General features: G+C 46.8%; 1 protein-coding gene across 1 annotated transcript in view; it reads left to right on the forward strand.

Annotated features, from left to right (window-relative positions):
* The window catches only part of XRN2 (5'-3' exoribonuclease 2), a 705,538-nt gene that overhangs the window by 106,054 nt on the left and 586,893 nt on the right, over nucleotides 1-12,591 (forward strand). Inside the window, exons 5-6 of the mRNA XM_069234351.1 lie at nucleotides 2,400-2,458; nucleotides 2,609-2,698. Of these exons, the coding sequence (XP_069090452.1) occupies nucleotides 2,400-2,458; nucleotides 2,609-2,698 (149 nt within the window). The remainder of the gene's footprint in view (nucleotides 1-2,399; nucleotides 2,459-2,608; nucleotides 2,699-12,591) is intronic.

Below are 12,591 nucleotides of genomic sequence, written 5' to 3' on the forward strand. Positions count from 1 at the left end.
GAACAATTTTGTGCATCTAAACATTCCACCAGATTGCTGGGACATCTTAGCCAGAGCGATCTAAGCCAGAGCACTAAAATACGAGTTATTGTCTCAAATGGAAGTAATTTTGCACCTGGTGCCAAACTGCTAATGTACTCCCACTTTCATCTTCACCAGAAGAATGACTTCTGTATCATCTGCAGCTGGCACAATCAGGTCTTGCTCATGCATCTTAAGTCCAATTGTCAGCCATTTCCTGCTTCAAGTGGTCAGCCATATAGCCCTAATTATGGTTTAGCAGACTTGTCAAACAACTCAAAGGATTATTCCGTGTTTCCACCACTGAGGCCGCCACCACCTCTTCAGCAACAACACAGCACTTTCACGGCTAATGGAAGACCCTCTTGAGCCTATCCATAAAGCAGATATTACATTTCTGTCCTGGAAAGTTGCTCTATTCTTGGTTTGAACGTCAGCCAGAAGAGTCTTATTCTGGCTCTCACCATTCAGGAATCTTTCTTTAGAGTTGGGAGAAACAGAGTAATCCTTGGAACAAACCCTAAGTTTATTCTAAAAGTCCAATCAGACTTTCACCCCCCATGAACCAGTAATTCTAAAAACTGTGTGTGGTGTCGTTCCCCCCCCCCCCCCCCCCCCCCCCCCCCCCACGGCCCGCCATCAGAAAGGGCTTCACAATCTTTAGGCATCACAAGGTGTTTAAAATTCTACGTCGGCAAAACAAAAAGCTTTTTCATATCCAACCAACTATTTGTGATGTACAATGCTCTAAAAGCGCTATATCCCTCAATGCAGATCAGTGGCAGATGAATATCCAGCACCATTCAGTTCTGTCACCAGAAAGCTGGCACACCATTGCGCACAATGGTGCTTGCTCATTCTCCAGGAACCATGTCTACTTCAGTGGTGGTGTTGGGCAGTGTGCACCTCCAGGAAATTGGCTGGGCAGCGACCCCAAAGAATAGACTTTCACGCAGCACCTAGAAACCTCTTGATTGGATGAACAGTACACCTTTTGATGTCTTGAAAATGATCTAAACTACTGGTCTGATTTCCCAAATTCCTCTGAGTGAAACTTAAAACATCCTCCCATCAAGAGAATGCAGGTACCTCTTGGCTGCCTTTTTAAGGGTGTTGGAAGAAAGTATTGAATATCCGTCTCATTAAGATTGAAATCTATCGGTATCTTTGGTATGTAGTGTGGATTTGTTCCTTAGTGAAATGGAGAAATGTATATTGGGTGTAACGACTTTTTACCTGGTTTGTGGATATTGCATTTGTGGTGATGTCCTGTAAAGGCCCTCAGTGAAGTCTTAAATGAACCCGGTGGCCCATATTAAGGGCCTTTTAAGTCGGTGGGATATTGTAGCCGTTAACTATACTTTAATTTATGTGAGTTTAATTCCAGATTGTGCTAACTTCAGAAAGTCCGACAACATCTATTTAATTTTCTGTACAACCTCATTAAACACCAGATGCAGAACAGTTTCCTTTTAGCCCTGTGTGCTGTTGAGAATCATTTCTTGCCTGTGCAAGAATGTATCTTCAGTGAGCAGGCATATCTACTTGAGAAAATTCAGTGTATTGGGGGGGGGGGGGTCGGGTCACGCTTGGCTTCAACCGCCCCGGGCTGTGGTGAAAGACTCTGCCCTGGCATCTTGAAAGTAGATCTGGAGGGCTCCTCTGGGTTAGCTGAAGGGAGTAAACTATTACAGTAGTTACCTTTTCCTCAGAATTAACATTATCGGAAGGCATTGTTCTTACAAGGTTTATCTAAAACGTGGATCTCCAGAAGCCCTCACACTTGTAGTAATAGTTTTCACTTTTTTAAACTTATTTCTTGTAGTGACATTCACTTTGAGAGTCTGGTTGCAGGCATGGTTTTAATGTTAGAAGCATAAATGCCTTCCTTATTTGTTCAGCGTAGATTCCCATAGCATACTTTGGGCCTGATTACATCCTTGGTGGAGGGGATTATTCGGTCAAACGTGACTGATATCCTGCCCGCCGTATTACAAGTTCCGTTATATATTCTGTAGAACTTGTAGTACAGCAGATGGGATATCCAAGATTGTGATGGAGTAATCCCCTCCACCAAGGTCGTACTCGGGCCCTTAGTGTCATGGAAACATGCTGAGCAAGTACTTAATTTTAAATTGGTCTGATTTAAACTTGAGGGGAGTGCTCTGAAAAAGGGAATATGAGTGTTCCTAAGATTTTGTGATAACCTGAAATATCTTTGTTTTCTGGTTCTTTCAAGTGAAACTTAACATTTAAGTATTTTTGTAACCTGGACTCAGTCTTTTTTTCTTTTTTGGGGGCTATTCAGTATGACTTAAGATTAGATGGTGCTTTGGATTGTTTTTTGCTAAATAACCTGTTCTCTTGAAACTTCTTAGGAGGTTATCTTCCGCCGGAAGAAGTAAAAGAAAGATTTGACAGCAACTGTATTACTCCAGTAAGTGTATTTAAATAAAAAAAAGTGTGTGTATATATATATATATGACTATAAACGTCTCTCCCACCACCTCCATGTTCCAAACCCTCCACCCTTTTCAACCATCTGTCTTGGCAGGTTATAAATATTGTTTCTTAATTCTGGCTCTAGGGCACAGAGTTTATGGACAACCTTGCGAAATGCCTTCGTTATTACGTTGCTGATCGTTTGAACAATGATCCCGGGTGGAAAAATTTAACGGTGAGTTGAGAACCTTGAAATACAGTACCTTATTTTGCTCAGTTATTGTTAGAAGTTCATGTCTTGAGTGATTCCATGCACCTTTTGTCTGATGTTGTGGTCATGGACAACCACTTTCCTCAGAAGTTAACAATCAGCCTCATGTCTCAACCATTTTGGTCCACTTTACCTGAAACCTTTTTGTTCGATGGCATCTGTCGCTGTAGATACGCATGTTCTGCAATAGCTCGCCATCTGGTGTTGGGCCGGAGTGTTACAAGTTGTTTTTCTTCGAAGAAGTCTTTCGAGTCACGGGACCGAGTGACTCCTCCTTTTGTCTCCATTGCGCATGGGCGTCGACTCCATCTTCGATTGTTTTTTTTCCGCCATCGGGTTCGGACGTGTTCCTGTCGCTCCGAGTTTCGGAACGGAAAATTAGCTAATTTCGGAAGATTTTCGTCGGTATTGTTGCGTTCGGGATCGGCGTACTTAGATTCCACACCGCATCGAAGATCGAAGAGCTCCGGTGCCCTTCGGGGTAGTTTTTCGATCCTCCGTCGGGGCCTGGTCGGCCCGACCGCGTGCTGAAGAACGCCGATGGAACGGACCCCGTTCCGTTTCTGCCCCAAATGCCACAATAAGTACCCTTACACAGACCAACACTTGGTCTGCAACCTGTGCCTGTCACCTGAGCACAGCGAAGACACCTGCGAGGCCGGTCGTGCGTTCCGGTCCCGAAAAACACTCCGAGACCGTCGAGCCAGAAGACTTCAGATGGCGTCCGCACCGACAGCCCAACGGGAGTTCGAGGAACAGGAAGAAGAAGGTACCTTCTCGATCCAAGACTCAGACTCCGAAGGATTCGACGATACACAAACCGTGAGTAAGACGTCGAAATCCACTCAGAAGAACATTTACAAGGCCCAGGGGACGCCACTGCCACCAGGCCATGGCTCCACCCATAAATTCGGTGACCGCCCGTCGGCACCGAAAAAGGCCCACACAGTGCCGAGATCGTCCGACTCCGGTCGAGACACCGGCACGCAGCCTTCTCGGGACCGAGAAAGTGCTGGAGACAAGCCTCGACACCGAGATGCCGGTGCCGACACGGCTCGACGCCGAGACAGCGGCACCGAAACAGATCGACGCCGAGAGGTTTCGGCCCCGAAAAAGAAAAGTCACCTCGGAGCCGAAAAAAACACGCAGACAGGGTTTCGATGCCGAAACAAACTGCAAGCGACCCAGCTTCAGGCTCTTATACAGAAGAGCACTCGCTAACCTCCCAAATGCAGAAGCATAGGTTTGAGGAAGAGCTGCAAGCAACTGATGTGGACCATACGCAAAAGCGTATCTTCATACAGCAGGGGACAGGAAAAATAAGCACCCTTCCCCCCATTAGGAGAAAGAGAAGGTTGGAGTTCCAGACGGAACAAACACCACAACCAAAAGTGGTGAAAAGAGTTACCCCACCACCCTCTCCTCCGCCTGTGATTAACGTCTCACCAGCACAAACTCCATCACACTCCCCAGCTCACACCACCATGAGCCAGGGTGACCAAGATCAGGACGCATGGGACCTATACGACGCCCCAGTGTCAGATAACAGTCCGGAGGCATACCCTACAAAGCCATCTCCACCAGAAGACAGCACCGCGTATTCTCAAGTGGTGGCTAGAGCAGCACAATTTCACAACGTAAGCCTCCACTCAGAACAGGTCAAGGATGATTTCTTATTTAACACACTCTCCTCCACCCACAGCTCCTACCAAAGCCTGCCTATGCTCCCTGGTATGCTCCGGCACGCAAAAGACATCTTTAAGGAGCCGGTCAAAAGTAGGGCAATCACACCAAGGGTGGAAAAAAAGTATAAGGCGCCTCCTACAGACCCGGCTTTCATCACTACACAGCTGCCACCAGACTCTGTCGTTGTAGGAGCAGCTAGGAAAAGGGCCAACTCTCACACATCTGGAGATGCACCACCCCCAGATAAAGAAAGCCGCAAGTTCGATGCAGCTGGTAAAAGAGTCGCAGCACAAGCTGCAAACCAGTGGCGCATCGCGAACTCACAGGCACTACTTGCGCGCTATGACAGAGCCCACTGGGACGAGATGCAACATCTCATTGATCATCTGCCCAAGGACTTACAAAATAGGGCAAAACAAGTGGTTGAGGAGGGACAGACCATCTCCAACAACCAGATACGCTCCTCCATGGACGCTGCAGATACAGCTGCACGGACAATTAATACATCCGTAACTATCAGAAGGCATGCATGGCTCCGAACGTCTGGATTTAAACCAGAGATTCAACAAGCAGTTCTCAATATGCCTTTTAATGAAAAAGAACTGTTCGGTCCAGAAGTGGACACAGCGATTGAGAAACTCAAAAAAGATACGGACACTGCCAAAGCCATGGGCGCACTCTACTCCCCGCAGAGCAGAGGGAATTACAGCACATTCCGTAAAACGCCCTTTTGAGGGGGGTTTCGAGGTCAAAGCACACAAGCCAGCACCTCACAAGCCACACCGTCCAGTTACCAGGGACAGTATAGAGGAGGTTTTCGGGGACAATATAGAGGAGGGCAATTCCCTAGAAATAGAGGAAGATTTCAAAGCCCCAAAGCCCCTACTACTAAACAGTGACTCACAGGTCACTCACCCCCTCCACACAACACCAGTGGGGGGAAGAATAGGTCATTATTACAATGCATGGGAGGAAATCACTACAGACACTTGGGTTCTAGCAATTATCCAACATGGTTATTGCATAGAATTTCTACAATTCCCTCCAAACATACCACCAAAAGCACAAAATTTAACCACACCATTCCAATCTCCTGGAGATAGAAGTGCAGGCACTATTGCAAAAGAATGCAATCGAATTAGTGCCAAACACACAAATAAACACAGGAGTTTACTCACTGTACTTTCTGATACCAAAGAAGGACAAAACACTGAGACCAATCCTAGACCTCAGAGTAGTGAACACTTTCATCAAATCAGACCACTTCCACATGGTCACACTACAAGAAGTATTGCCATTGCTAAAACTGCACGACTACATGGCAACTTTAGACCTCAAGGATGCTTATTTCCATATACCAATACACCCATCGCACAGGAAATACCTAAGGTTTGTATTCAAAGGAATACATTACCAATTCAAGGTACTGCCTTTCGGATTAACAACCGCACCAAGAGTCTTTACCAAATGTCTAGCGGTAGTCGCAGCACACATAAGAAGGCAGCAAATACATGTGTTCCCATATCTAGACGACTGGCTAATCAAGGCCCATTCGTTAATAGAGTGCTCAAATCACACAAATCATATCATACAAACCCTCTTCAAACTAGGGTTCACCGTCAATTTCACAAAATCCAAAATTCTGCCACGCAAGGTACAACAATACCTGGGAGCCATAATAGACACATCAAAAGGAGTAGCCACTCCAAGTCCACAAAGAATTCAAAATTTCAACACCATCATACAACGCATGTATCCAACACAAAAGATACAGGCAAAGATGGTATTACAACTCCTAGGCATGATGTCATCATGCATAGCCATTGTCCCAAACGCAAGACTGCACATGAGGCCCTTACAACAATGCCTAGCATCACAGTGGTCTCAAGCACAGGGTCACCTTCTAGATCTGGTGTTAATAGACCGCCAAACTTACCTCTCGCTTCTGTGGTGGAACAACATAAATTTAAACAAGGGGTGGCCTTTCCAAGACCCAGTGCCACAATACGTAATAACAGATGCTTCCATGACAGGGTGGGGAGCACACCTCGATCAACACAGCATACAAGGACAATGGAACGTACATCAAACAAAACTGCATATCAATCACCTAGAACTTCTAGCAGTTTTTCAAGCACTAAAAGCTTTCCAACCAATAATAGTTCACAAATACATTCTCGTCAAAACAGACAACATGACAACAATGTATTATCTAAACAAGCAGGGGGGGGACGCACTCCACGCAGTTAAGCCTGCTAGCACAAAAAATTTGGCATTGGGCAATTCACAACCAAATTCGCCTAATTGCACAGTTTATACCAGGGATACAAAATCAACTCGCAGACAATCTCTCTCGAGATCACCAACAGGTCCACGAATGGGAAATTCACCCCCAAATTCTGAACACTTATTTCAAACTCTGGGGAACATCTCAGATAGACTTGTTTGCGACAAGGGAGAACGCAAAATGCCAAAACTTCGCATCCAGATACCCACACAAACAATCCCAAGGCAATGCCCTATGGATGAACTGGTCAGGGATATTTGCTTACGCTTTTCCTCCTCTCCCTCTCCTTCCTTACCTGGTAAACAAACTCAGTCAAAGCAAACTCAAACTCATATTGATAGCACCAACTTGGGCAAGGCAACCCTGGTACACAACGCTGCTAGACCTATCAGTGGTACCCTGCATCAAATTGCCCAACAGGCCAGATCTGTTGACACAGCACAACCAAAAGATCAGACACCCAGACCCAGCATCGCTGAATCTAGCAATCTGGCTCCTGAAATCCTAGAATTCGGGCACTTACAACTTACCCAAGAATGTATGGAAGTCATAAAACAAGCAAGAAGGCCATCCACCAGGCACTGCTATGCAAGTAAATGGAAGAGGTTTGTTTGCTACTGCCATATTAATCAAATACAACCATTACACACAACTCCAGAACATGTAGTGGGTTACTTGCTTCACTTACAAAAATCTAACCTAGCTTTCTGTTCCATTAAGATTCACCTTGCAGCAATATCTGCATACCTGCAGACTACCTATTCAACTTCCCTATATAAAATACCAGTCATTAAAGCATTCATGGAGGGCCTTAGGAGAATTATACCACCAAGAACACTACCTGTTCCTTCATGGAACCTAAATGTTGTCCTAACTAGACTTATGGGTCCACCTTTTGAACCCATGCACTCCTGCGACATACAGTTCCTAACCTGGAAGGTGGCATTTCTCATCGCCATTACTTCCCTGAGAAGAGTAAGCGAGATTCAGGCGTTTACTATACAGGAACTGTAAGGAAATGCCTCCTTGGCATGGTTGCCCCCTGACTTTTTGCCTTTGCTGATGCTATGTTTACAATTGAAAGTGTGCTGAGGCCTGCTAACCAGGCCCCAGCACCAGTGTTCTTTCCCTAACCTGTACTTTTGTATCCACAATTGGCAGACCCTGGCATCCAGATAAGTCCCTTGTAACTGGTACTTCTAGTACCAAGGGCCCTGATGCCAAGGAAGGTCTCTAAGGGCTGCAGCATGTCTTATGCCACCCTGGAGACCTCTCACTCAGCACAGACACACTGCTTGCCAGCTTGTGTGTGCTAGTGAGGACAAAACGAGTAAGTCGACATGGCACTCCCCTCAGGGTGCCATGCCAGCCTCTAACTGCCTATGCAGTATAGGTAAGACACCCCTCTAGCAGGCCTTACAGCCCTAAGGCAGGGTGCACTATACCATAGGTGAGGGTACCAGTGCATGAGCATGGTACCCCTAAAGTGTCTAAACAAAACCTTAGACATTGTAAGTGCAGGGTAGCAATAAGAGTATATGGTCTGGGAGTTTGTCAAACACGAACTCCACAGCACCATAATGGCTACACTGAAAACTGGGAAGTTTGGTATCAAACTTCTCAGCACAATAAATGCACACTGATGCCAGTGTACATTTTATTGTAAAATACACCCCAGAGGGCACCTTAGAGGTGCCCCCTGAAACTTAACCGACTATCTGTGTAGGCTGACTAGTTTTAGCAGCCTGCCACAAACCGAGACATGTTGCTGGCCCCATGGGGAGAGTGCCTTTGTCACTCTGAGGCCAGTAACAAAGCCTGCACTGGGTGGAGATGCTAACACCTCCCCCAGGCAGGAATTGTCACACCTGGCGGTGAGCCTCAAAGGCTCACCTCCTTTGTGCCAACCCAGCAGGACACTCCAGCTAGTGGAGTTGCCCGCCCCCTCCGGCCAGGCCCCACTTTTGGCGGCAAGGCCGGAGAAAATAATGAGAAAAACAAGGAGGAGTCACTGACCAGTCAGGACAGCCCCTAAGGTGTCCTGAGCTGAAGTGACTCTAACTTTTAGAAATCCTCCATCTTGCAGATGGAGGATTCCCCCAATAGGGTTAGGATTGTGACCCCCTCCCCTTGGGAGGAGGCACAAAGAGGGTGTACCCACCCTCAGGGCTAGTAGCCATTGGCTACTAACCCCCCAGACCTAAACACGCCCTTAAATTTAGTATTTAAGGGCTACCCTGAACCCTAGAAAATTAGATTCCTGCAACTACAAGAAGGACTGCCTAGCTGAAAACCCCTGCAGAGGAAGACCAGAAGACGACAACTGCCTTGGCTCCAGAAACTCACCGGCCTGTCTCCTGCCTTCCAAAGATCCTGCTCCAGCGACGCCTTCCAAAGGGACCAGCGACCTCGACATCCTCTGAGGACTGCCCCTGCTTCGAAAAGACAAGAAACTCCCGAGGACAGCGGACCTGCTCCAAGAAAAGTTGCAACTTTGTTTCCAGCAGCTTTAAAGAACCCTGCAAGCTCCCCGCAAGAAGCGTGAGACTTGCAACACTGCACCCGGCGACACCGACTCGGCTGGTGGCGATCCAACACCTCAGGAGGGACCCCAGGACTACTCTGATACTGTGAGTACCAAAACCTGTCCCCCCTGAGCCCCCACAGCGCCGCCTGCAGAGGGAATCCCGAGGCTTCCCCTGACCGCGACTCTTTGAACCTAAAGTCCCGACGCCTGGGAGAGACCCTGCACCCGCAGCCCCCAGGACCTGACGGACCGGACTTTCACTGGAGAAGTGACCCCCAGGAGTCCCTCTCCCTTGCCCAAGTGGAGGTTTCCCCGAGGAATCCCCCCCTTGCCTGCCTGCAGCGCTGAAGAGATCCCGAGATCTCTCCTAGACTAACATTGAAAACCCGACGCTTGTTTCTACACTGCACCCGGCCGCCCCCGCGCTGCTGAGGGTGAAATTTCTGTGTGGGCTTGTGTCCCCCCCCGGTGCCCTACAAAACCCCCCTGGTCTGCCCTCCGAAGACGCGGGTACTTACCTGCAAGCAGACCGGAACCGGGGCACCCCCTTCTCTCCATTCTAGCCTATGTGTTTTGGGCACCACTTTGAACTCTGCACCTGACCGGCCCTGAGCTGCTGGTGTGGTGACTTTGGGGTTGCTCTGAACCCCCAACGGTGGGCTACCTTGGACCAAGAACTGAACCCTGTAAGTGTCCTACTTACCTGGTAAAACTAACAAAAACTTACCTCCCCCAGGAACTGTGAAAATTGCACTAAGTATCCACTTTTAAAACAGCTATTTGTCAATAACTTGTAAAGTATACATGCAATTTTTATGATTTGAAGTTCCTAAAGTACTTACCTGCAATACCTTTCGAACAAGATATTACATGTTAAATTTGAACCTGTGGTTCTTAAAATAAACTAAGAAAAGATATTTTTCTATAACAAAACCTATTGGCTGGATTTGTCTCCGAGTGTGTGTACCTCATTTATTGTCTATGTGTATGTACAACAAATGCTTAACACTACTCCTTGGATAAGCCTACTGCTCGACCACACTACCACAAAATAGAGCATTAGTATTATCTCTTTTTACCACTATTTTACCTCGAAGGGGAACCCTTGGACTCTGTGCATGCTATTCCTTACTTTGAAATAGCACATACAGAGCCAACTTCCTACATTGGTGGATCAGCGGTGGGGTACAAGACTTTGCATTTGCTGGACTACTCAGCCAATACCTGATCACACGACAGATTCCAAAAATTGTCATTGGAAATTGATTTTTGCAATTTGAAAAGTTTTCTAAATTCTTAAAAGACCTGCTAGGGCCTTGTGTTAGATCCTGTTTAGCATTTCTTTTAGAGTTTAAAAGTTTGTAAAAGTTTGAATTAGATTCTAGAACCAGTTGTAGATTCTTAAAAAGTATTCCAACTTTTAGAAGCAAAATGTCTAGCACAGATGTGACTGTGGTGGAACTCGACACCACACCTTACCTCCATCTTAAGATGAGGGAGCTAAGGTCACTCTGTAAAATAAAGAAAATAACAATGGGCCCCAAACCTACCAAAATACAGCTCCAGGAGCTTTTGGCAGAGTTTGAAAAGGCCAACCCCTCTGAGGGTGGCAACTCAGAGGAAGAGGATAGTGACTTGGAGGAAAATTCCCCCCTTCCAGTCCTATCTAGGGAGAACAGGGTCTCTCAAACCCTGACTCCAAAAATAATAGTCAGAGATGCTGGTTCCCTCACAGGAGAGACCAACACCTCTGAAATCACTGAGGATAACTCCAGTGAAGAGGACATCCAGTTAGCCAGGATGGCCAAAAGATTGGCTTTGGAAAGACAGATCCTAGCCATAGAGAGGGAAAGACAAGAGATGGGCCTAGGACCCATCAATGGTGGCAGCAACATAAATAGGGTCAGAGAGTCTCCTGACATGTTGAAAATCCCTAAAGGGATTGTAACTAAATATGAAGATGGTGATGACATCACCAAATGGTTCACAGCTTTTGAGAGGGCTTGTGTAACCAGAAAAGTGAACAGATCTCACTGGGGTGCTCTCCTTTGGGAAATGTTCACAGGAAAGTGTAGGGATAGACTCCTCACACTCTCTGGACAAAATGCAGAATCTTATGACCTCATGAAGGGTACCCTGATTGAGGGCTTTGGATTCTCCACTGAGGAGTATAGGATTAGATTCAGGGGGGCTCAAAAATCCTCGAGCCAGACCTGGGTTGACTTTGTAGACTACTCAGTAAAAACACTAGATGGTTGGATTCAAGGCAGTGGTGTAAGTAATTATGATGGGCTGTACAATTTATTTGTGAAAGAACACCTGTTAAGTAATTGTTTCAATGATAAACTGCATCAGCATCTGGTAGACCTAGGACCAATTTCTCCCCAAGAATTGGGAAAGAAGGCGGACCATTGGGTCAAGACTAGGGTGTCCAAAACTTCCACAGGGGGTGACCAAAAGAAAGGGGTCACAAAACCTCCCCAGGGGAAAGGTGGTGAGACAGCCAAAAATAACAATAGTAAAGAGTCTTCTACAGGCCCCCAAAAACCTGCACAGGAGGGTGGGCCCAGAGCCTCTTCACAAAACAATCCTGGGTACAAGGGTAAAAACTTTGATCCCAAAAAGGCCTGGTGTCGAAACTGTAGTCAGTCTGGACACAACTGGAGACAAGGCCTGTCCCAAGAAAAGTTCCACTCCAAACTCCAATCCAGGTAACACTGGAATGGCTAGTCTCCAAGTGGGATCAACAGTGTGCCCAGAGCAAATCAGGGTCCACACTGAAGCTACTCTAGTCTCTGAGGGTGGGGTGGATTTAGCCACACTAGCTGCCTGGCCGCCTAACATGCAAAAATACAGGCAGCAGCTCTTTATTAATGGGACAAGTGTAGAGGGCCTGAGGGATACAGGTGCCAGTGTCACCATGGTGACAGAGAAACTGGTTTCCCCTGGCCAATACCTGACTGGAAAAACTTATACAGTCACCAATGCTGACAATCAAACTAAAGCACATCCCATGGCAATGGTAACTTTAGAATGGGGAGGGGTCAATGGCCTGAAACAGGTGGTGGTCTCCTCAAACATCCCAGTAGACTGTCTGCTTGGAAATGACCTGGAGTCCTCAGCATGGGCTGAGGTAGAACTAAAAACCCATGCAGCCATGCTGGGTATCCCTGAACTGGTGTGTGTAAAAACAAGAGCACAATGCAAGGCACAGGGTGAAAAAGTATAGCTGGAGTCTGGAAAAATGGCCCAGCCTACCAAGAGAAAAGGAAAGTCAGTTGGGAAACCAACTGCAACACAGTCAGAAAAAGAGAACCTCTCTTCTCAGGAAGAAGTTCTGCCCTCTGAGGGAACTGA

This window comes from Pleurodeles waltl, chromosome 5 (assembly GCF_031143425.1).
Source record: "Pleurodeles waltl isolate 20211129_DDA chromosome 5, aPleWal1.hap1.20221129, whole genome shotgun sequence".
NCBI classification, from domain to species: domain Eukaryota; kingdom Metazoa; phylum Chordata; class Amphibia; order Caudata; family Salamandridae; genus Pleurodeles; species Pleurodeles waltl.